The sequence below is a fragment of the Pagrus major genome, chromosome 20, assembly GCF_040436345.1.
Source record: "Pagrus major chromosome 20, Pma_NU_1.0".
In the NCBI taxonomy this organism is placed as follows: Eukaryota; Metazoa; Chordata; class Actinopteri; order Spariformes; family Sparidae; genus Pagrus; species Pagrus major.
Genome location: NC_133234.1, coordinates 25,415,295 through 25,440,334, shown reverse-complemented (window position 1 = coordinate 25,440,334; position 25,040 = coordinate 25,415,295). Strand labels below are relative to the sequence as shown.

At 42.6% G+C, this 25,040-nt stretch overlaps 2 protein-coding genes across 2 annotated transcripts; one reads left to right on the top strand and one right to left on the bottom strand.

Moving 5' to 3' along the window:
• Positions 1–535: 535 nt before the first annotated feature.
• Positions 536–12,411, bottom strand: LOC141015415 (guanine nucleotide-binding protein subunit alpha-13-like). The gene is made up of 5 exons (XM_073489488.1): positions 12,054–12,411; positions 9,382–9,608; positions 5,884–5,934; positions 4,167–4,367; positions 536–2,871 (listed from the first exon to the last, which is right to left on the bottom strand). The coding sequence occupies exons 1-5, from the start codon at positions 12,334–12,336 to the stop codon at positions 2,500–2,502; spliced, it is 1,134 nt and encodes a 377-aa protein (XP_073345589.1). The 5' UTR covers positions 12,337–12,411; the 3' UTR covers positions 536–2,499.
• Positions 12,412–13,182: 771 nt separating this feature from the next.
• Positions 13,183–23,908, top strand: LOC141015497 (regulator of G-protein signaling 9-like). Its single transcript, XM_073489587.1, has 17 exons — positions 13,183–13,434; positions 16,030–16,126; positions 17,218–17,268; positions 17,361–17,467; positions 18,551–18,602; positions 18,683–18,741; positions 18,823–18,899; positions 18,984–19,065; positions 20,818–20,880; positions 21,243–21,272; positions 21,377–21,438; positions 21,624–21,737; positions 21,829–21,944; positions 22,057–22,144; positions 22,741–22,879; positions 22,968–23,050; positions 23,179–23,908. The coding sequence occupies exons 1-17, from the start codon at positions 13,366–13,368 to the stop codon at positions 23,342–23,344; spliced, it is 1,455 nt and encodes a 484-aa protein (XP_073345688.1). The 5' UTR covers positions 13,183–13,365; the 3' UTR covers positions 23,345–23,908.
• The last annotated feature ends 1,132 nt before the right edge of the window (positions 23,909–25,040 follow it).

The following is a 25,040-nucleotide window of genomic DNA, read 5'->3' as shown; positions in this document are numbered from 1 at the left end:
ACTGTCAGAACAAGCTATTTAAATGATTTAAAGCGGTTTCCAGACGTTGTCTACAGACAATACAAGCTCTTCGTTTGACTTTCTCTCACACAAGCTAACTAGCTAGAGCTAGCTAACAGATCAACCTACATGAGGTTTCTCAGGCTCACAGCCACATGTCAGGGCCTTCTCTGGAGGATGTAGCTGCTCAGCTGTCATGTTTGACTTATCTCGTGTCTTACCATGTTTGAAAAATAATAAACAAGTTAAATAAAGAAGAAATATATCTGTATGAACAATAACATGCAAAGAAATGATGGATTTAATACACAGGTTTAAGAGAGGACATGGTTGAACAGTCACAGTATTTACATTTGTATTTTAATAACTTAATTTAAAACAGCTGACCCTGTTTATTTAACTTTTATTTGAAAATGCATCCATCCATTTAATGTAGAAAAAACATGTCCCTTAGCTTACCCAAAAAATGTATTTCCCTTTTGGATGAGGGCTGTATACACTAAATAATATGTATAATAAAGAGAGAAGAGCCTGCTTTCATTAGAAAAGTGTATTTTATTGATAGGGTTAGAGTGGCATGAGACTTGGCACAGGAATGAATTTCAAGAGGGTGATGAAAAAAAATTACACATAAACATCTACATCAAAAGATCATCTTCATTGGAAAAAAGCAGTGATTTGTAACACATTCAGATTTGGGGGGGGGGAAAAATAACGCCATTTCTACAACCATTTACATATACGGAGATAAACCTGAATATTATTTACATGGCAACAGATTACAGTATGTACAAAGCAAAAAAAAAAAAAACTGGAAGCAAACTGAAGCTCACAGGAGAAAAACTACACACTGTCCATGTGAACAGTCCCAAGGAAGCATCGGGGTGATTTGGCAGAAACACAGATTTTTAGCAGTGCCTGGAAGTCGTCCTCGAACAAAGATTGGCGTCCTACAGAATACAGTCGCTGACAAAAGTATTCAACTCGAGTAGATTTTTTTTTTTTGTCTACAAATTCAAAATGTGTATTAAAGGGAACTCCTAAACGGCACAAGATTGCGGTAGGTTCAGTGCCAACACAGATATTCTCACGACAGGTCACATCTTAAACCGTAACAATGTTGGATACAGTATATTCAGACAATCTACAGCAAATCTCTGTACATATTAACAGACATTCATCATTCAGGCAAACAGGGGAGGTCTGTCCCTTTACAAGGCATCTAATCAGAGATGAGAACATAATGAGAGAGAGAGGAAGAGAGGGGGAGTCTGGGTCAAAGGTCAGGGTTCAAAGCCAGGAGCATCCAGTACCAAACACCACCCAGCTAACTGTACTGTGGCCTGGCTGAGTCTCGCTGCTCTGCCGCCCAGATTAAGATTAGATTATTCAGTTAGTTCACCAACAATGACATCAGCATTAACGCTGCTTTTGATTCAACCCTGAGAATACAGTGGACTGCATGTTCACTTGCTGGCACGCCTGCCTCATGTGCCACCGAAGGTCATTTTACCCTCTAAACAACCAAACAATAAAGGGAGAACTGGCATCTTAATTATCTGTTAGATTGACTTAAATTCTATAGAGACAAACAGGCACAAATGCAGGATTTAAACAGTGATTAGGTCTCCTTAAGACATCTTATATCTCGCCGTTGTGCCCTTTTCTTTTCTAGCATGTTTTCCAGAGACAAGGTGCCAGTGCTGGAGCCTTTTTCCACAACAAATCTTAAACCGTTCGGAGCTCTTTCATCATCAATGAACTGGTACTCGTCTCGGTAAATCGACTCTGTGCTGGCACTTTCAACCCGCTCATCGAGTTGAAACAAGAAGTGAAGAGCGGAGGAATGGTGCTGCAATAAGAGAAGGAAAACGAGGATTGTTCAGTCTCCAGATAATCAGCAATTTAACAAACCCTCTATAAACTACAGGGGCTTCGAAACCACGTTCACAAAGCAGCACTGGAGAGTGTGACAGAAATAATGGAGTGATTTTGGAGTAAATTAATTCAGTGCTGGCAAATCAACTCTGGCACAGATGATTCTGACCACCTAACGTGTTGTTTAAACTTTTTTCACCTTGCCTGTGTTTGTTGCTCGCCAAGTGTATCAGCCTGGTTTGCAAAATGTGTAAAACTCCACAGACAGGCGCTGGCATGAACGCCAGCACCGACACCTTGTGAGTTGAAAAGCCTCCCGAGAGTCAGGCCAGAGGACATGTCTGAAGACGAAGCAGCTAAGTTCAGATGCTAACATCCGAACTGCCTGCTCCTCTTTCTTTAAACCCACACACAGTCTTTCCTACTGACTCGTTCACCTACCAAACCCTGAACTAACAAGAAGGCCAACTCTTCAAAGAGGAGAGTAAAAACTAATATAAAAACGGGCGAAGAAGAACATCTATCAGATTCTTCTGAGGCTGGTCTCTCCCAAGTCCTCGTCAGGAGCGAGGGGGTGGTTCGTCCCCATTCAGGTCCTCTACTTTCACAGGTCGACAGGGGTCATTGGAGCATGAGCTGTTTGAGGTTGTCGTGGAGGATGGTGTCCTTGACGTCCCGGAACACCAGCCTGATGTTCTCCGTGTTGATGGCCGTGGTGAAGTGGTGGTACAGGGGCTTCTGGGTGCCGTCGCGTCTCTTGGCCCGGAAGCACTCCACCATGAACGCCTGGATTTCCGGTAGGCTGTGCTCCGTCCCGGTGTATTCAGGAAAGTAGTCCTTGAGCGGAACGCTCTTCACCTTCTCCTCCAGCAGGTCCGTCTTGTTCAGGAAGAGGATGATCGAAACGTTGATGAAGACGCGGTTGTTGACGATGGTCTCGAAGATGTTGAGTGATTCGCGCAGCCGGTTGGTCAGCCTGTCTTCCATCAGCACCTGTGGAAGACATTGGGAGGGATGAAGTACAATCACTAATGTTGAGACAGAAATTAACTGAGCCGTAGCAACAAGTGACACCTACTCAAACCTCTTTTTCTATTCAAAATCATTTAGTAGGATATTCAGATTGGTACGTGTCCCTTTTTGATTGAGAGCTGGGAGAGCTCAGTACTCTCCCATGTCATTAACATTTGCTGCTCGAAAGTATTTCCCAGTCGGGTTACAGCAACAGGGGAATAAGCGTGGTGCATTGGTGGAAAACTATGAGCCAACATTGATCAGCAGAAGTCCTGTGTGTCTCTTTAAACACACCAATTATGCAAATACACAAAGCTTTAGTGAGGAACGAGGAAAACCGGCTCAAAGCAGAGTTTTTCTCCAGGAGACACTACAGACATGCAACCAGATCAGGGGTTTTCCTATCGTTACACGGCTCAGGCGCAGCTCCCAGGCCGTTTTGGGCACCACATAAACCAAATGAGGTTAAAATCAATGTGGAGAGCATCAAAACAAACTGCTTGACTGTTCCCAGATTTAATGATGGTAGTTGATCCCCAGTGGACCCTGAGTCTTCCCCAAACCTAGGGAGGACCATGCACGCTCTACTGTAGAGAATAGGGGATTGCTCAGTACTGTGCTGTATTCTGCGTCGGTGTTTATGTTGGCTGATAAATAACGAGATGTTGCGGCACAGAAATGCCAAAGATATGATTTAGGAAGTTGTCACCATTACATAGTTCTCCAACCAGAGAGCACTGACAGGTTTAGTTTTCAAACGTGAAAAATGTCCTGTTCAGTACATCTCTCTATTTCTTTTAACTGTGAAATATTGTTACAGGTATCACCCTTAAATACCTAGTCTGAGTCAATCCTTTATCTTTAATGTATAAAAAAATAAAAAAATAAATAAAATAAACGGTGAATCTGTTAATCTGTGTGCATTTCTCTACCTAAAGATATATAATATACTGAATCAGACTTACGGCCAAGATTTTTGCTCATGTCTTTTCAGGAAGTAAGCCTTTTTAATTGAACCACACAGTACAACCTGCACATGTGCACAAACTGAGTTTTATTTGAGGAAATCTACACATGCTGTGAGACAAAACACAACAACTCCCACACATCAAGAGTGAGCATATAGACACAGCAACGACAACTTATCAACAAGTCACCAAACACTATCTGCTTCAACCAACAGATTAATGTGCCACTTATCAGGCTATCACATGAGTGTGTGCTGCTCGCTTGTGTGTGTGAGAGAGAGAGGAAATGAGATGCCATGTTCTTACCTGGTCGTATTCAGAGGAGGAGACGAGGAAGAGGATGGAGGTGACCGAGTCGAAACACTCGAACCAGCGCCTCCGCTCCGACCGCTGCCCTCCCACGTCCACCATCTTGAAGGGAACGTTCTTGATCTCGAAGTCATACTCGTGGATGCCCTTGGTGGGTTTACGGGCCAGCAGGATGTCCTGCTGAGTGGGGAGGTAACTCTGGAGGAGAGACGGAAAGACACAACGAATGAGCGTCTACACGAACAGGAGATTATTATAAGACAAGATACAATTTGTTAATTTTTTATCTATATTTGCCCTTACATTCTGATTGTATTTGCACTTGTACCGCCGCTATGATGACCTAATTTCCCCCTCGGGGTTAAATAAAGCTGTCTGTCTGTCTGTCTGTCTGTCTGTCTGCCTGCCTGCCTGCCTGCCTGAGCGATCACAAGGTGAAGAGAGACATTGAACAACACACCGACGAAAACATCACAGCTAAAGGAAGAGTTTGTTTTGTATAATCTGGTGATCTGTTTTCTCCAGAACAGTGTTCTTTAGTGCAAACTTTTTTTATGCTATTTTGGTGGATATTGATTAAAAAATACATATACAGATACTGAATGTGTCAGGGAAGCTTGTGTTAAGGCTCAGACACAAACAGTTAACACGAAGTTAGGACTGCCTCATTACAACAAGATTAACTCCTGTTAAACTAAATAAATATAATGACAAGACTCCTGAGACACACTGTGTGTGGCAAATTTATAAGATTGTAAAATATACATTCACTTGAGAGATAAACTGTTTTATGAAATCACAGAAACCATTTAATCTTGTGTGTCTGGTGATTTACTTCTCATGAGTGGAATGAATTGGCTCATATTTCAGTATAAATGATAATGATATTATTTTGTACATGTCAATGTTGTTTTCTATCTTTTTCTTCTGCTTAACATTCAGTTAAACACACATGATGGGAGGAGGCAGGTAGCTTTGTTGGAAAAAAATGATTCTGGGACTTTTGATTCCTCAGAAGAAGGCGGATCATCTGGAGGTAATTTATTACATTTTCAAAACATGATCTGCTCTTGTAAAATTAATTCTGCTGACATGTTAACAGTGTTTCTGCAGGTTCACCACGTTAAATTTAAGAACTTTTTATTGCCACATATGATGCATGCAATGCATTACTTATTAAACCAAATTCTTTCAGTACTTCTCAGCAGTATATAACAATAATTCCTACTTATGTAATTCATTTCTGTTCTGCTTATATGAGCACTTTCTCAATATGTCACCATGACTTTCCTGGCTGTGTCAGCTTGCAGTAGTGACACAGTTTGCTGCTGGTCTGATGTTGCTGACTCAAACTCTGCTTTACTAAGAACAAACAGTCACAAAAAAAATCATACTTTTTGAATATTTTGTGTCCCTACAGCCAGCAAGCAGATATAAATATTGTTGATAATGAATATTACTGCCTTGGACAGGCAAAGGAAAATATTTAGATCTGCAGACACCCTCCCAGAGCTTCCAGACTGAGGTGATGCCAGTTTCCTCATAGCTGCCGGCTCATAGCAGCCTTTTTTTACCAAAACCTCAGCATTATCTCTGACAAACAACCGTCTCGGTCGCTTGTCAGCCAACCTTAAACTGTCCAGACATGTTGCAATATGAACTATAACATGCACACATCTGATTATTACAATCAGAGCAGGCAGAAACAACTTACCGGCTCGCCAAGCTTATCCAGATTATCCAAGAAATACTTCACTGACTCACCCTGCGACAGGACAGAGGAGGAATTTCTGTTAATTCTGCACAATTTATTAGATTTTCAACAGCACAGTTTATAACGCAAAACACTTTTTACTGAAGATACAGTCGTCGCTGTTGTTTAGGCGCAGGACAAAATCTCTCGTTAGCTGCCACACACACACACACACACACACACACACACACACACACACACACACTCTGTTTTCTCTTCTTCTGAGTATCTGAAGCAGGATGCAAAGTATTTGGTACGACAGGAGACACGTGTTTGTAAGTGTGTCTTTGATGTACACAGAAGTGTGGCTACATCTGTGTGTGTGTGTGTGTGCGTGTGTGTGTGTGTGTGTGTGTGTGTGTGTGTGTGTGTGTGTGTAGGGGAGTTTTCTAGACCGTTCTGACACTGTTCATGCACAATTAGTGCAAGCCCAGACATGAGGCTGCCAAGACCGAGATGCATTCCTGTATCTGTGTGTGTGTGTGTGTGTCTGTTCTCGACATAAAGCGAAAACTGACTGAAAAAAAAGCAAAGCAGATTTTCCTGCGGCCGACCGTGTCTTTCCTGTGACACACCACGCCTTTATCAGGAGAATATTCTGCATCTATTTTGCATTAATGACTCCACCCGTGCCGTAAAATTCAAATTTTAACAGTCGTAGTGATAGTTCGGATCGTGTTTCTGACTGTTAGCGCCATTTCCCCCTCACAGTGTGCTTCTGTGCTCACCTTTTGATCTTTTAAAAAACTAACCTGACCTGAAAAACCTGTGCGTGCGTGTGTGCGTGTGTGTGTGCAAAGTGTGTGCAAGGCTAAGATTACACATGGGAGGGGTAGAGTGGCGTGGCACTGCGCTGAAGCCAGAGAAAAGAGGAGATACCTCTGATTTTCAATTCTGGCTTTGCTCGAGTGAAGGAGCTCAAATCTGAGGGCGGTGGTGGTTTTGTAATAGTCAAAAAAATCAGGCAGATGAAGAAAAAAAACAAAAAAGGAGAAGAGAAACGAGAAGAGCGATCACTCTGAGCTCTTTCTGTTCATTATCAAGCATGACGACGCCTGCAGCTCATCTGCTGAAGAAGCAAAACTGAAACATAACATTACATAACGTCAGCGTGTCGTCTGAACTGTCGCCACGACACTTCAAATTCAGGACGATTTATTACCACTACTACTATTTTTGGGCTCATTATCAGTATCTGGATCTACACTGATTAAAATACACAAACTCAAGTGAGAAGAGAGGAGAGGGAAAATGTTTACGACCGATTTTCAAGGCCAAGCGTGAACTTTGTACCACGCAGAGCGAGACAGAGAGGATCCTTGTGTGCTTTCATTCTGTACATGTGTTTTTAATGATAATTACAAGCCAGCCTGAAGGCACTTGTGATTTGTGATGCAAATACGTAAAGGGCATGTTCAAAACACAATGGGTTGTATCTGCTGGCAGAAAAACAAATTAGACCTCGCTAACAAGAGCTGGGAACAGAGAAACAGCTCCCAGAGCAGCAACTCTTCAGCTGCCGCGGCTGGTTTTTATGTGTTTCTATCCGAGTCTCATTCAGACTGAATATCAAAGTTTTATACATAACGACGGGCTGCAACTAAGGATTGTTTTCACTATCTGATCATTTTTTTAGTTATGCGTTTTATTGTTTAGTTTGCATAAAATCAGAAAATAGTTGCAAATGTCAAAAACCCCTGAATGTTCAGGAGAAGCAGCCAATCGTCACATTTTAGAAGAAGGAACCATGAAATATTTGGTATTTTCGCCTGATAAATGACAAACAATTACCAACAAAGAATAACTAATTAGTTGTTTAATCATTTCAGTTGTAAGCAGCAGTATTCAATACGTATGTTTGGTTCTCTGTCAGTCTTACTGATCTTACAGGGCATATATACTGATCACACACCAATTAATACACACCCACACCCATATACTTAAATTTCACGTAGCAGCGCACGTTTATCAAATCATAAAAACTCTAATTTGACACGGAGCCTTGAGTCTTGACAGAGTTAACATTAAACCCTTTTTACTGGGCGTTAGCTTTACTTTACAACTCGTCTGTGGACATCAGCTACAGTCGCAGCGTGAACAGAGGCCGTGTCCTCGCAGGGTTCGAATCCGACCTGTGGCCCTCTTTTTGTGGGCAACTTTTCAAGCTATCCTCTCAGATAAAGGCATTAAAAAGCCACAATAATAAATAAATAATAACATGACAAAGAGAGGCAACGAATCCTTACGTTTCAGAAGCTGGAACGAGCAACTGTTGCTTGAAAATGACTGAAATGGATTAATCAATCGTCCAAATAGTTTTCTTTCAGTTAACTAATCGTTGCAACTTTAACTGTGAATAAGAAATAAGATTTATACATAAAATACACAGACTTGTAAATGTCAGAGTAAAGTCTGAAACATGTTTCTGACCTGAAGTTTAGTCCACAAAATTACTAAATATCTTTAAAATGTCAAATCAATTTGTCCTCAACTTATTGATTATTGATTATTGATTGATTGTCAATTTTCAAGCAAAAATAACAACAACAACAAAAAAAATCACCTGTTCAAGCTTCTGAAATGCTAAAATCTGCTTCTTTTGTTTCCTCTGATAATAATTTGAATATCTTTAGGTTTTGTATCGTTTGTCCAACAAAACTCACCCTGTGGGAAACTGTATGGAGCATTTTTCATACACATGTAAATAATGGTGTATTTGTGTGTTTGTGTGTGTGTGTCCTTGTACTTGTGTAACTTGAGGTGTGAGTGTTTGTGTGCCAATAACGCTGAGTGAGGGAGCTCTGTTTGTAAGCATAAAGCTGTTTAACTACAGATCAACATTCCAGCTCTTATTCCCCTTTTTGTCTGCACAACCAGCTCGCCGATTGTGTGTGTGTGTGTGTGTGTGTGTGTGTGTGTGAGGCTAACAAGAGGGTATTGAGAACAGTTCAGCCTTATGCAACTGACAAACACATTTGAATTTACTGCTTTTGTCTGATTGCTGAAAGAAACTTGGAGACGTGCGTCCCCCCTCTCCTCAATCATTAATGTATTTTACGACGGCAGCAGGTTGTGAAAGTGATACCAGGACAGAACGGGAGCGCAGTAAAAAAAAAAGCCCCAGTGAGGACATGTGAACGTGCTCTCGTCCACAGCTGTTATTCTGGGGGAAACGTCAGCGTGCTGAAACGCATGTGCTGACAGTCAAGACATAAGGAGCGGGGAGAGGTGTAAACAGGAAGCTGACTCAATCACATGTCTGACCATTCAACAGAGAAAGAGACAAACAGGGAGCGAGGGAAGGGAGGATGAATCGAGATGAAATAAACTGTTTCACTTTCTGTTTTCACTGTCGTTTTCAATTCTCGAGAAAGACCAACTGGAAACACCAGAACACTCTTACTGGGTTTGGTGATCGATGGGACAAAAACAAAAACTGGGCCATTTCAATCCACCTACCAGCTGAAACTCCCTGCGACGGTCGTAGGCGTTCTGTATGCCCGAGTCGGCCCACAGAGCGGTGATGGCCGGCAGGTACTGCTGGAAGACGGACGCCTCCAGCTGCCCCGTGGCCATCTTAGCCGACCGGGTGTCGAACGCCATCAGGCTGTCGCCGTGCCGCTGGTTGTCCTGGTCACCCCACGGGATGTGCAGCTTCTCCCGGGCATCCACCAACACACGCACACCTGGAGAGGAAGTGAAAAAAGGTCGGAGTGTGAGAGAGAGGCCCGCTAGTAGTGTGTTGAAATGTATAAGGTCAGACATGAATGAAACTCAAAGTGGAAGAGAGACTAGATGAGTGGTTTGTTGGTTTGTCAGCTGGATTACACAAAAACTACTCAACAGATTTCCACGAAACGTGGACGAACGATGGGTCTCTTCCCAGAAAAGACCCGTTAACTTTTGGTGCAGGTCCAGGAATTTTATTCTCACTTCCTTTAACATCGCACGATACGGTGATTTCCAACATTTCCACTAATTTCTCAGAGAATAATGGATCAACATCAGGAGTATTTAGGTAGCTGGTATCTATGATGCAGGTAAAGCTGACTGTTGGGCCTTGGTGGAGGTATGCACTCTACCATTCTAGTTTGTCTGAGTGATGGAGCAGGTTGAGATGACTTTACAAGACAAACACAATCCTGTTTTTCAAGTATTTCTGTAAAAGGAATGATTAAAATGTGTTGATGTGTAATATGAATCACTGTTATAACTGCTCTTTATATATAAATGTTTCCTGATTAGTAATTATTTTTCATAATCTGAGCACATAACATGAAAATAAATTAAAAAATAAGGAATTTTAAAAGATTATTAGATAAAGAATTTTAACAACGGTGTTGCAAACATATCTACTGAATGTAGCATGCTAACCAGCTAGCCCTGAGCCGTCGCAGTCTAAAGCTCCTGTCCCTGATTCTCCGAACTCCCAGTCTGGACTGCTAGCTGCACAGCTAACTGAGCTAACTATCTAGCAGCAAACAGTTAGCAACAGTTGGCGTTTACTCTAGCTGTACGCTGCAACACTTTGATTTGAATTTGACAGGTGGTAAATTGTGACATATTGCACCTTTAAGTCATAAACAGGAGAGAAAACCATGTAGAAACCGAATGTTGGCCTCTCCGGGCTTCCGTACACAACAATACAATACAAGGCAAGAGGTGCTTGTTTTTGGCATGTGGTCCAGTATTAGGTTTCAGTTTTGGTCCATCAAAGAAACTATTTTTAAAAAGGCAAAGTGCAGGCCTCATGTATTAATCCACCACATTGTGGTGTCAGTTTGTGACTCACACACTGACTGCAACTTGTCCAAACCCACATGTACCATCATTTTAATGTGACGTAGCCATAAAGTGACAAAAAGCAGAACGGGCCTGGAGTTAAAATCTTTAAAAGGCAGGATACCAATATGGCTCATTATAGTCTTCTCAATCTGTGTTAATTAAATGTACATAAGTTTAAACCACAAAGAAAAGTGAAGTCAAAATGTCACGGACATCTGTTGAGATTGACGCCACGTTTTTAATAAAAAATATCAATATTTGGTGCCAGACTATCAAAAACTGTATCGCAAGTAGAGCCTGACCGATACTTGGTATTCAGGGCCTACGTCGATATTAATATTTATAAGTAAAAAGTGTATCGGCCAATTTGAGACATTAAACTTCACCTGGGGTTTATAATTTCACAACTCAAAATTAGTTAGGGATATTTTAGTGTTTCATATCTGAACTTTTATTCTTGTTTTGTGAATATTTTTGGTCCCTAAACATAATGTGACACATTTCATTTGACTTTACTTGCATATCCATGGACACACATATATGCGCCCACATCCCAATACCCCTAACTAATTGTTAGCATAAGCATCTTTTTTCACATTATAATTTCTAAAATAAAAGGGTTTTCATATCGGTGCATAACGAGGCACATATATTGCAAAACTCCCCCGCTGTTGGACTAATATCTTTTCTTATTTTATCTTACATATGCCGATACTGATGTATCGATATCGGCTGATAATATCATCGGCCGATCGATATATCAGTCAGGCTCTTATCGCAAGAGGAAGCCACACAATATATTGCAATTATGCCATTTTATCCTTGATTTACACCCTGTGTGCAGGCAAATAAGTACATTTATGAAGCATATGATATTTTATATCACAATTATGAGTGTTTAAACTGTCAGAGAGAGGTTAGAAGTGTCACCAGGTCTTTGCTGGGTCTCTGTCAACACCACACTGCATGTGAAGATCTCCTCCACATACAAAGAGTGGACAAACAGGAACACCTCACATCACAGCGCCTGGTGGGTTCACCCTCCATTAGCTGCATCCCTGCTCAGTTGTTGAGCAACAAAACTCGCCTGTGGCTATCTGATACCGCTGGCGTGTAAGTTAATGGCTGTGGTGGGAACACACCGCGTTAAATACGCGGTGGATTCACGCATAAAGAGGCGCAGAGACAGAGAGACACGCACGGGTCGTATGGGTGTTGCCGACAGCAGATGCAGACTGTTTATGTCCTCTCACCCTGAACAGATGTGGAAACTTTCCCCATCCCCAGTTTTTTTAATAAAACCCACTTCTCTTCTAATGTACCTGAGAGGCTTTTTTTCTTCTCACCTTTGATGACGTTGCTGTAGATCGTGCCCCTGAAGTCCTCTCGGGCTTGCTGGTCGAAGTCCTCGCCGTGGATGATCCGCATTTGTTTGAGGAAAGTCGACTTGCCGCTCTCGCCCGCGCCGAGCAGCAGGATCTTCACCAGCCGCTTCACGTAGGTTTTCTCCCGGGAGAGACATCGGTCGATCTCCTTGGACTTCCTAATTTGTTCGACCTCGCCGTTGTTGAGCAGGCAGACGGGCAGACAAACTTTTAACACGGACCTGGTCGGCAGGAAATCCGCCATGTTCGCACAAACTTCATCGATGCTAATTTGATGCGCGTTCGCGGGGGCGCGGGCACGCGACCAAGCCCCTTCCCTAAACTCAGGAAGTAGCGTCGCCGACTGTTTACCATCAATCTTAAGTTGACTTTGTGTTGAGCTATTTGAGTCCCGTTGGGTCACACGAGCAGAACATTTCATCTTTAGCTTTATGCGTCTCGACACGCACGCATTTTACCCGCACGAGGCTCGTACATGGACAAGTTAGCTAGCAAGAAAATTAACGACGCGATTACACAATTTACAACTAAAAACGCCGAGTTTAAGGACGCTTATAATCACGTTTAAACGCTCAGTTGTGTCACAAACTAAGCAAACTATGAATTATATCTGAATTAATTCAAATAAATCGGAACTTTTGACTGTTAGCCGGGTTGTTGGCGCCCTCTGCTGGTTCACTCCGGTCGTTGCATAGCAGCGTTTCCCTGATAGAGAAAGCCGCGCTCTGATTGGTTGATTCCCCTCTCGCCTCGATATGCTGCCTTCAGGGGCAATCGGAAATATGAGCATTCACACTTGAACGCACTTAAAAAGATCGATAAAAATGTGCATTTACAGGAGAAAGCATCGATATTCTGTGAGCAGACCTTTCTCTGACTCTTTAATGTGCTTATCAGGCGACCATCACAGAAAAGCTTTTTATTTTTTTATCAATAAAGTGTTTTATTTCTATAATGTCTTACTTTTCTTTATTATTTTATGCCGTTCATGTTGTGCATGTGTGTATTTGGGTTTTTATTACATATCCGCATTATCATAAAACGAATTAAATTTTAACGTTCACTTGAATGCAAAAAAAAAAAAAAATGAGAATGTAACTGCATTTTCCCGAATTCCAACTAACTAGGTAAGAGCTTACGGGCAAACACGTGAAGGCAGCACCGGCATTTATCATTGCACTTCCCTTCCCGCATCCCCACACGACACACAGCGGCTCACAGGCGACAGGAGCACCGCAACTGTGCGTGTGTGTGAGAGAGGGTGAAAAGCATCATGACCATCAGAAACACTCTCCGGGATCATGGGCAGAGGTATCGACCACGGATGGCTTGTCTCAAGAAGGTAGGCTATCCTTTTACATCAGACTTGATGACCACAGGCTTCCAGACTATATACCTGCAGACGCACCTATAGATAGATCACTTACATGGATCCTCTAATGCAATGCTCCAGCTGTTGTGGTCTGCTGTAACCTCACAAACCCCGGCTCTGTTTGCATTTGCTCTTATGAACACTTCCTCAGAAGATTTCCTGATGCTTTTAATTATATTTTTGGACAGCAGCAAAGCTCACAGGTGCCATTTAGACTCCAGGAAATGCAACAAGCAGACAGAAATTGTGCCATGTTTTTAATTATGCATGCAAATCTGAATTTTTAGGCACCCAATTGATTAGAATTTGGAGGGAAAAACATAACTCATAAGTGCCAATCATTCAGAAATACACGCAACAGAATGACAAGATGTCAAAATAACAAAACAAATGTCATGTTGGTTTCAGTGTCTGTCTGTCACCCTAAATGTTAGACTGTGTTTTGTTGCAACCTTTCCACAGTGATAAGGTCATTCAGTTTAATAAGCATTAAGCCTGGATCAGTATCAGTGCCTCCATCTACACCAACCAGCAGCCGGAGGGAAGTTAATCCAGGCACTGTGCATTGACTGAGGCTCAATTCATCCCCTCACATTTAAAATTCATTCGCTCCTGGAGTGTCAGGAGGTGGACATTTATCACAGCGAAATGACTTTTGGCATCAGAAAAAATTGTGCGGGAAATAATTAAGACAGAAGCTCATTTCCAGAGCGCTGACGAGGTCCCGCTCTCCAGGGGAATGCTCGCCATTCAGGAGAACTTTGTGTTTTGGTCCATGAAAGCCCACTTTGGTCGGGCTCAGCCTGGAGCTCACAGCCTCTCCAGGATGACTTCAAAGCACAAAGCCACTTCAAACAGGCCCTGGAGTCATCCACTCTCTCTCTCTCTCACACACACACACACACACACACACACACACTTTCACACACACAAACTAAATCAATGCATTGAACGAATTCCTGTTTTCCGGCGCACACCTGAGCTGTGGGATCAGATGATACGATAACTAAAAAACTGTTTAGAGGGGCAGTGACTCACCGCAGCCCTCCCACACGAGCCAAACAGAAGCCATGACATCAGGGCAGGAAAGCAACCTCTCATCTCACCTCTCGCCACGTTAAAATGCAGCGTTAAGGTTCATTGTGATGTAGGATTTGGACTCGGTAATGTTGAGAGAGGCGTCTAATCACAGGCACTAAATAAATCAGCATTTGTCTAATAGGAAGTATTAATTATGAGCTTTGCTAGGGAGCCTTAATATCCTACAGGGACAATTTGCATCAGAGTTTTCAAACCTATGAGAGCTGAGGCTGCAGCTAACGGTTATTTTCATGGTAACTCGATTATTGTTTAGTTTATAAAATGTCAAAATATTGTGAAAAATGCTCATCGTAATATTCCTAAAGTCCAAAGTGACGTCGCTTCTTTAGTCCAACCATCAATCTAAAAATCCAAAGACTCTTCATTTACTGTCAGAAATGACCAAAAACACAGAAGTGAAGCCTTACATTTAAAGGATGAGTTCACCCAAAAATTAAAATTGAATCATTACTCTCCCTCATATCAACGGAAAGTCACAGCAAAACAGCGTTTTCTCCTTATCAACTGAAGTAGCTGGAGACTTAAAAACATAAAGAATAACTCTCCATGCAGCTCGTCCGGGATGATCCAAGTCTGCAGATCCCACAAGTTGATGTGAAAAGACATTATTTACACCCTTGAGGCAGTCAAGCTTGTGAACCCACTTTAGACGGGGTGCAAGCAAACACTTTGAGTTTGCAGCTACAGTTTAGATTTCTGCTTCAAAAGTATGTAAATAGCTGACTTGGATTGTGCCGTACGAGCTGTATGGACATTTTATGTTTATTATTTTAACATTTTAATCAAGTCTCCAGCTACTTCAGTTGTTTAGCAGAACGCTGCAACTCTGTTTTGCTGTGAAGCTCCAGAAATGTTTTGTGGACTACGAGACTTCACCTGACTTTCCATCAGCATGGAGGGAGGAGATGACTGAATTTACATTTTTGGGTGAACGTATCCTTTAAGAAGCTGGAACCAGCTAATGTTTGAAAATATTATGAAATTATAACTTGGTGCACCCCCTAAGGGTCACCGACCTCCTGTTGAAAAAATCTGTGAAAAATGTTCGTCACAATTTCCCAGAGCCCAAAGTGACGTCTTCAGGCAGGTCAAAATCCGAAGACTCTTCATTAACTGTCATAAATGATCAAGAGAAGCAGCAAATTCTTACATTTAATGTGACGTTTTTCCTCGAAAATGCTTGAAACAATTAATCGATCATCAAAATTAATTGTTGCAGCTCTAATTATAGACAATTTTATCTGAAAAAGGTTAACAGAGAATTAATTTAGAGGAGATTTACTTCACGCATCCATCAAAGCTGCTATTTAATCCATAAATTACAGCGTTTTCTGCCGTATTTCCACCCCAACAACTTGTTGTCGGATCAATCTGTCGGCATGGTGACCTCTGCCCCCACCCCCCACTCTTCACAATCAGTTGTCGTGGAAACCTCGTCTCACTCCTCATGATGTTTCTCTGCAGGCGGAGAAGCTGATGCTGGAGATGCAGGACCCCAAAACAGGAGTGAAGTCACAGCCTCAGAGACTGGTTATCACAACAATACCGCACGCTATTACAGGTAACACACACACACAAACACACACACACACACATGAACAAACACTGATGGCTGCACACACACACACACACACACACACACACAGAGCCAGCGGTACACACTTGATGTTATTCAGCAGCTGGCTGAGTGATTGTGCCTGCATAGTCTCACTGGAGGATACCAGAGCTACAGATTTAATCTCCATGACAACCCCTGCGGTCTCGGAGTCAGAGAGGGAGAAAGTAGGAGGTGAAGGAGGAGGAGGAGGAGGAGGAGGAGGAAGACTGAGCGGGGGAGAGGAAAAGAGCAAGTAACAGAGACAGAAAGAAGGGAAAAACCAGAGCGAGACAGCGAGCAGGAGGAGAGAGGAGGAGGAGAGGGAACCCAGACCGCTACGTCAGCTGTAGCTTTGAATTCAGGCAGATTCAAACAGCTGAGACGGCTTCTGTCCCCTTCTCTCCTCCTTAACATCCTTTCCTTTCCTTTCCTTTGCTCCTCATTCCTTGTCTCCTCTGCTTTCCTTCTGTCTTCCTCCTTCCTATCCTTACCTTTACTTTCCTTTCCTTTTAACTCTTTCCTCATCTCCTTTCCTTTCCTTTCCTTTCCTTTCCTTTCCCCTTCTTGTCTACTTTCCTTTCCCTCCTTTTATTCTCTCCTCTCTTCTAAGCTCCTTTCCTCCCCTGTCTTCCTCCTTTCCATCCTTTCCTTTCCTTTCCTCAGCTTTATTTTTCTTTCCTTTCCTCTCCTCTCCAAACCTTTCCTCTAAGCTCCTTTCCTTTCCTACCCTCTCTTCCTCCTATCCATCCTTTCCTTTCTCCTCCTCTTTCCTATCGTTTGCTTTTCCTTTCCTTTCTCCTCTCCTCTCCTCTCCTCTCCTCTCCTCTCCTCTCCTCTCCTCTCCTCCTCTCCTCTCCTCTTGTCTCTCCTCTTGTCTCCCCCCATCAGCTGTAGAGGTCTTCCAGGCCGTGGACAGCCGGTGGTGGTGGATCACAGAGGGGTCTGGCATTTAGAGGCTCACACCCACGTTCACTTATTCCTTGTGGTTTCCTGTCAGAGCTGCTTTTGTAACTGCTGACATTTTGTTGCCTCTGACGTCCACCTTTTCTCCTCAGGTGAAGACATAATCACCTGGTTAGCAGACAGATTCCAAGTAGACGCACAAGGTTTGTAAAAATAAAATCACCTCCATCTGAATATATGAGCAGAAATGCCACAGTTTAAACCTCCGGCCGCTCTCTCTGTTTGTTGTCTTCAGAGGCGAGGAGCTTCGGCTCGATGCTGGTGGCGTTAGGATACATCTACCCTCTACGAGACCACAAACGCTTAGTGATCAAACCGGATGCATCCCTCTATCGTTTCCAGGTAAACACACCACAGTTTAACAGTCTCAGGTCTCAGTTTCAGTTTTTAACCACAATTAGGACAACAGAGAAATGTTGTTTGGTGGCGAAAAACATGGAGGAAAGCTGCTGTAAGCTTAATCGTCGATTTAGGTCACTTCCTGTCCAATCCCCTCCCTCCCTCCTAAAAGATTTTTTCACGAGAGTCGAATCACAGCTGGATGTTGATACAAAACTTAAGTGTTAGTTCAGATTCACAGAAGTCACACAATAACACAAACTAACGTACCGATCGAGGCGGCAGCAGACCGACGACTCTGATGTTTTCAGAGGTAAAAGACTTGTTTTTGTCAAAGGAGTCTGGTGGCTTTGCAGAGAGTGATATAACATTAAACGGGCTGTCTGACGGCGAGATAAACAGTAAAAAACATAGCGTACACTCAAACTGAAATTGTTTTTAGTTGGCTGCTGACCCCGTCTACAGCAGTGCATTGCTCAGCTTCCCACACAGGTGCTCCTGCTTCATCTCCGATCTGGGGGAGTGCAGACGCCTTCTGCTGCTGGTATTACACCGACTATAGATAAGTACCTCATACAAGCCCAACTATCCCATTAAGAAGCTTTAACAATGGTACTGTGATAACAACCAATGCATTTTTCATTGCTGCCTTCTTGGCTCAAGGACACAGCAGCTTCTAAGGGGATAATTAAGGCTGCAACTGATGATTATTTGTATTATTCATTGTTGTGCTGATCGTTTTTTGATTAGTGGATTAACCCTGGAGTCCATAAGATGTCAATAAATAATGAAGAGAGCCATTCATGATGATTTGTCCAAAGAGTCCCGTGGTTTGCAAAATAAAAGACGAATGGATGCAGCCTCATAGACTTAATGTGCAACTTCCTGTTAAATAGTTTCCCATTAGAGGACAAAAACAGCAGCAGGAAGGAGACAATTTTGTGGTGTAAAAACCTCAAACTGCCCTGGTTTTGGTTTCCTGAGCAAAAATAATTTCACTTAATCTCGGTTCCTGTCTGCAGCAAACAAATCCGGCTCACAATAATGTTTCTGTCTTCATGTCAATTCTGTTTTCGTCCTCTCCAGACGCCGTATTTCTGGCCCACGCAGCAGTGGCCCGTCGAGGATACAGATTTTGGTTAGTGTGACTTTATTTTTTTACACATTTTTATTACATGTCTCCCTCCGTCAACACTCCTCTCTGTGTCGTTATTGCAGCAATCTATCTGGCAAAAAGAAACATACGCAAGAAAGGAATCCTGGAGCTGCACGAGCAGGTGAGAACGAGACCGAGACCTGCGAGTGATTCATGTTTTTCGCTCGCTGGCATTTGCTGAGGTGTTATTTCATGTCCTCAGGAGCAGTATAACCGCCTGCACAAGTGGATGAATCATAAATGGGATTTCATTGTGATGCAGGCTAAAGAGCAGTACAGGTAGGTGTGTGAGGAAACGCAAAGAGACGCGGCTCCATTTTAAGATCGAGGAGGTGTTACGATTTTTGTGTGTGTGTTTTGTAGGGCGGCGAAGGAGAGGAAGAAGCCAGACCGTGTGGTGTTTGAGTGCCAGGAGAGAGCCTACTGGGTGGTTCACAGACCTCCGGTGAGAATACACACACACACACACACACACACACACACACACACACACAGATGGTTATCAGGCTCCAGCCTCTTGTAGATAAGAGTGGGTTTTCCAGCTCACAGAGAGGTCTGAAAATAAATTGCACTCCACCTCTTTACTTCCCAGGGTATCTAATTATCTCCACCCATGATGCCTCATTACCATTACATGTCCAGTCAGAGGAAAAAGGGCACAACTGATTAATATTTCACACTGCGTAGGAGAATGTACTGCGGTGGTTTGCACCTTGTGTTTCAGCTTGTGTTTGTGAGACCCTCCAGGGTCCCTGAACGCCTCCGGTTCACCATGTGTCATTTGTTTTTTTGGTAATTTGAGTAAACTTAAAACGAAACCATTTAATACTGATGACCTACTTAAGCAAACAAAACCAACAACGAGATATATATATATATAGTTATATAGTTTTTCTTAATGACTGCCACCAGGTCGGAGTCCTCGCTCAGTAATAACACCACTTTTCTACCAAAATTAGCGGGTTTTTTAGACACGGGTACCCGCTAAAAATCGCGTATTGACCATATTCCCACTTCCTGTAGGCAAAGCGTTATATAAATATATATATTATATACGAGAACGATTATATATGAGGACAAAAAATGTGTTTTTTGAAAATGAAAGTATGTAAAGTTATTCTACCAGGACCCCCAAATAAAAGCATGAACCTGAAATTTATCTTAATATGACCTCTTTAAGCAGCTAGAAAACATTAGCCACCCTAAGCTAACTGGTCGTACCAGGCCAATTAATGCAGCAAAACCGCTGAGCTTACTAAACTAAAAAAGACAGTTTCTTATTGGTAAGGAGTTTAACTTTTCATTTGTAAGAGGAAGATTGTGCTATTTCTTCTTTTAGGAGTCACATAGTGCTTAGAGAGTCAGAGGAACACGGGTCAACGGGTACCCAAAGCTAGTTTTTGCTCCGTAGCAGGTTAATCCAGCAACAGCTGTGTGTCATTCTTCCTCTCCTGAGCTTGAACTTGCTTCAAGTTTTTGATGCTAAGCTAAGCTAACACCCTGTGGCTCTTTCTCTACACTAAGCATACAAACATGAGGGGGTATCGATCTGCTCAGCTAACTCATAGCAAGACAGTGAATAAGCATATTTTCCAAAATGCATCACTTCTGCCTATCTGTAAGAAAAAATACAGAAACAGCTTTTTATTGTTTCTCTTCCTCTTCCACAGATAATGTTCATGATATGTTTCATTAGAGAAAGACACTATTTATAACTTTTGTTGCTGAGGGTAGGAGAAGGTAAAGCACAGATGCCGTTTGCATTTAAACGCAATAAAATCAGATTTACGTTTCCCACACAGACTCGTCCTTTGATTCCCAGAAGTCAAAGTCAGCTTAATATCCCAGATAATATCATAAATCAGAGACACGCTTATCCTGCGCTCTTGTAAAATGTGCTTTCAAGTTTATTTGCTTTTTAAAGCCTCTGCAGGAAAACACACGAATCACTTTGATTCGTATTTTTTGTAAAGTTCAGCAGTGAACAACGTGACCGGAGCCCGGCCTGCTGTCACCTCAGATGGCCGAGAAAAGTGTGACACATTATCGGCTTATGATTAGCATCAGAAAACAGTCGTCTCATTAATTAGTCATTTGGTGAACACACACATCATTTCTGTCGTTGGTGTGTGTATGTGTGTGTGTGTGTGTGTGTGTGTGTGTGTGTGTGTGTGTGTGTGTGTGTGTGTGTGTGTAGCCGGGGACAGTGAGTGCCATGGACTACGGGCTGGATCGACGGATAGATCCTAACGCAGACGAGGTAACAGGTGAGTCGGCGCGTGACCCGAGGGAACATAATTCCTGTCAATCAGATTATATTCAATAAGAGGCTTTCATGCATGAATCCAGGTGCAGTAAAGGCAACTTATCTTCTCTTTCCTTTCTCTGTCTGCTGTTTCATTTAACTTTTATCTTTTACTACAATTAATCTTCTTTTCTCTTCTTCTCTTTTTCTCTTCTCTTCTGCAGGCCTTTCCCACGGCTCTCTTTTTGTATTCAGACTTTTAAACCGGTTACAAACAACCCACACACACACAAAAGACCAAACACACAAACACACACAGCTTCACAGATTCTGTGATGACGCCTGTAATGCAACATTTAATATATTTTCTTCTGCAGGTAAAAACACCCGACGACTACGAGAGAATCGTGAGTGACATTTCTTTCTTTCTGAGCCTCGGCGGTGATCCACAGACACAGATCTGTTTTTCCTGACGTTTTTATAGCTGTCGTCTCTCCTCCGCTTCCTGTAGATGATCTTCACCCAGCAGTCCATCATGAGGCCCAGAGTGAAGTCGTCTGTGTCCATTGGCGCGTAAGCTAGTCCATCATATTCCCAGTCTGCCTAAATACGACAAACCCAGTCACCTGAGACCGGTTGAATCATGTAGTGAATGTCTGAAAATGGCAATCGCTCGTCTCAGTGTATCTCCAGAGCTGAACGAGTGAAAGTCATGCTGCTCATCTTCAGTTAAACTCTTTCTCCCCTCGTTCTTGCAGTTTGGTGAAGTACTGCGCCACCTACAGTAGCCATGATCCTTTCCTCTCCAAGTGTCTTCCCAGCAACCCCTGGCTCACCGATGACGTCACATACTGGACGTTAAACATGCCCAAGTGGGTCAGCAGAGGACGACACATAATTTATATCGTTTCCATTGAGATTTAACTTTTGAAGTGTACATTTTATCCTCTGTGTGTGTTACAGTGTGGAAATCCCAACTAAAATGCGAGTGGAGAGGTGGACGTTCAGCTTCGGGGAGCTGCTGTCGGACCCCCGAGGACGAAATGATTTCAGACTCTTCCTGAAGAAAGAATTCAGCGGTACGATGGAGGTTTATTTTAACGAAGTCACGTACAAAAACAATGTTCAGCCATCAGAATAGTGAAGTTTTCTTTTTTCTGTTGTTTTCTTTTCTATTCTGAACCGTCTCAGGTGAGAACTTGGCGTTCTGGGAGAGCTGTGAGGATCTGAAGTGGGGCACTGCAGCGACGATGAGAGAGAAAGCCGAGCAGATCTACAAGTAACGTCTCGATTTCTTTTCTCTTTGTACAAAACACCGTATCAGTCTCCTCTGATGAACGTTGACAGCAGTAGAAACTGGAGACGGAGCAGAAATAATAAGTTAATTAGTGAAACGATTTACTGGCCGAGAAATGATTAGCGACGTCTTTTTGTAATCAATTAATTCTCTCGGTTTCTTCGGTGTGTTTTTCTCCGTTGACTGTCGCTCAGATAAAATAAGACATCCGGAAAGTTGTGATCTGCATTTTTTTAACGTTTTTTTAACAATTAATTGACTAAACAATTAATTATTAATACATTAAATTGCTGCAAATGAATTCATTATGAGGCGATCGTTAGTTGCAGCCGGAGGCAGAAATCATTTAGCCTATCGATCACAGTTTAAATCAAGATTTTGTCCATAGTGAACTGTTTTTGGAAATGTATTGATGATTAAGTCATTTTACATTTCTTAGGAAGTTGTGAGTTGGGATGATGCTGTTTTAATTTAATATGTGCATGATAGTCAGCGGAGGAAGAAGTATTCTCATCCGTAACCCTAACCCTCAAATTTGCAGCTGAGTTAATGTATTTTTGTCTGTCCTCCTCTCTCAGGACGTTCCTGGCTCGTGGAGCGCCGCGGTGGATCAACATCGATGGAAAGACGATGGAAATCACAGTGAAAGGCCTGAAGCACCCTCACAGATACGTCCTGGACGCAGCTCAAACTCACATCTACATGCTCATGAAGAAGGTCAGTAAACACACCGTAACAGAGGTGGTGTTATATATTTCCCACGTGCTTGAACTCATTCACGATGGGACGCGTGTTTGTTTTTCAGGACTCGTACGGCCGCTACATGAAGTCTCCAGTGTTCAAGGACACGCTGCAGAAGGCAATCTCTCCTGATGAACACAAGTTCAGGTACGTGGCAGCAAAGTGGACGTTCCTCACCTAACCGGCTGATATTAGCGTCGCTGTAGCGTCCATCACTCTCCAAAACTAAATTTTCTCCTCATCTTTCTTCATTATTCTTGTTTTTTTTCCCCCAGTGATTCCCAGTTGGAGCAGAACGCAAAGAACCGGCGGCCCAGTCTCAGCCCCATCATCCTCCGGCAGCAGGAGCAGGAGCAGAAGGCCAAGATGGCCGCCAATGTTGACATCACACAGGTCATGAGCAAACTCAGCAAGCAGGGCAGGGAGGCTGCTAAGACCTGAACAGACAGGAGGAGTTTTATCTCCTCGTTTGTCAGGATCAGGATCTTCTCTTTTTATTTTATCGGATTATTTAGTGGAAACATTTAAATAGAAAATGAAGTTTAAAGGTGCTATAATTAATATTTTTATAATAACGAAGGATCAATTGATGTTTAATGTGAAAAGAAAGAAAACTTTACCTCCACTGCAGTTTTTGTTTTTTAGCTTTATAGCAACTTTAAGCTCATTGTTTTGGTTTTACAGCCGACACCTTCGCTATGTCGGTGCACTCTCGCTGCTCCTATAGTGTTGAAGCGAAAACCAACTGTACATTATTGTACAAGTGGATCACGTAGCGGCTAAAGAGTAATATACTTCCCTATATTGAAGGAAAGTGGATGAACTGAGCCTTTAAACACAAACTCTGCACATCTGTTATCGTCTGTCCATACAAGCTGTTGTTTCTGTCATGTTTCTTGTCCATCTTCACTCATTAACTGTATGTTTTATTAATATTAGTATCATTAAACCACTGTATGTTTTCTCTGTCATCAGTCATGAACTAATAAAAACACCCACAAACCACCTCATGTTTATGTGTTTGTCCTGAGTTGTCGTTCATTCACTGTTTCATGTTGTCGTGTTGCTGTCATGGAAAACACATGGAAAAAGCAGAATGTCCTGGAACATTACTTAAACTCCCCAAAACTACACGATACAGTACAGTATTAGTAGTTCACTGTATAGTGTTATAAAAACATAGAAGGAAATCAGTTAGTTGTTCGTTTTAAGAGTCTTATTTTTCTTTTGTATATTTACTATCACTCCTGATTAAAGCAAAAGTATTATTTATCCGATTACTCGATTAATCGATGGAATAATTGCTAAAATAATCAGAAGTTGACGACTGACCTGCTCTCAGCTTCTGTGACAGACTTCCAGCAACCCTCGGCTGTGTTCATGCACCCATGGATAATGTCCTGTAACTCACAAGAGAAAAAGGCATTGGGGTTATAAATTGATTAGTTAAGGAACATATTAGCGTTTGGGCGCGCTTCCTGTCTGTCGTACCGGCTAGACTGTCTCTGAAAATGTCCTGGAAAATGATCTCTAGCAAAGAGCGGGAACCCTGCTGGACTGTCGATGATTATCAGTCATGAATCTGTCAAAAACACTGTGAAAATCTATTAAGAGACAGTTTCTTACTCCTCCCATTTTATGCACCTTTATACTTTTACTCCTTCACATCTTAGAGGCAAATATTCCACTTTTTACTCCTCCTCTTTATGTTTGTCTGTCAGGATTAGTTACTGGTTACTTTTCAGGGAACTTTTTCGGTTTAGCTCTACGATTAGCTACATTAGGCTTCATTATGCACGTGTTGTCTTGTTGATTGTTATTTATGGAGGAAATCATCTGCTGATAATCTTCCAACGTGCTTTTGGAGTGAAAACCTTCTCTTTGTGACCTTTGACCTCACAGCTGTGCCGCTTCACCACTCCTGTCCCCCACCTCGCCGTCTACTCTGGCATCTCCGACTTCCCCTCTGCCAACGCCTCCCCCTCTCTCCCCTTCCTGGCCCAAACCCCAGCCTGTCCGTCCCCCATCAGCGTGGCCTTGGACAGCACATCGGCCTCTGAGCGGCGAGTGGAGGCCAGTGAAGGAGAAGGAGAGGGGAACCCCGCGGCTCCGGCCTCCGTTGGTGGGAACGCATCCA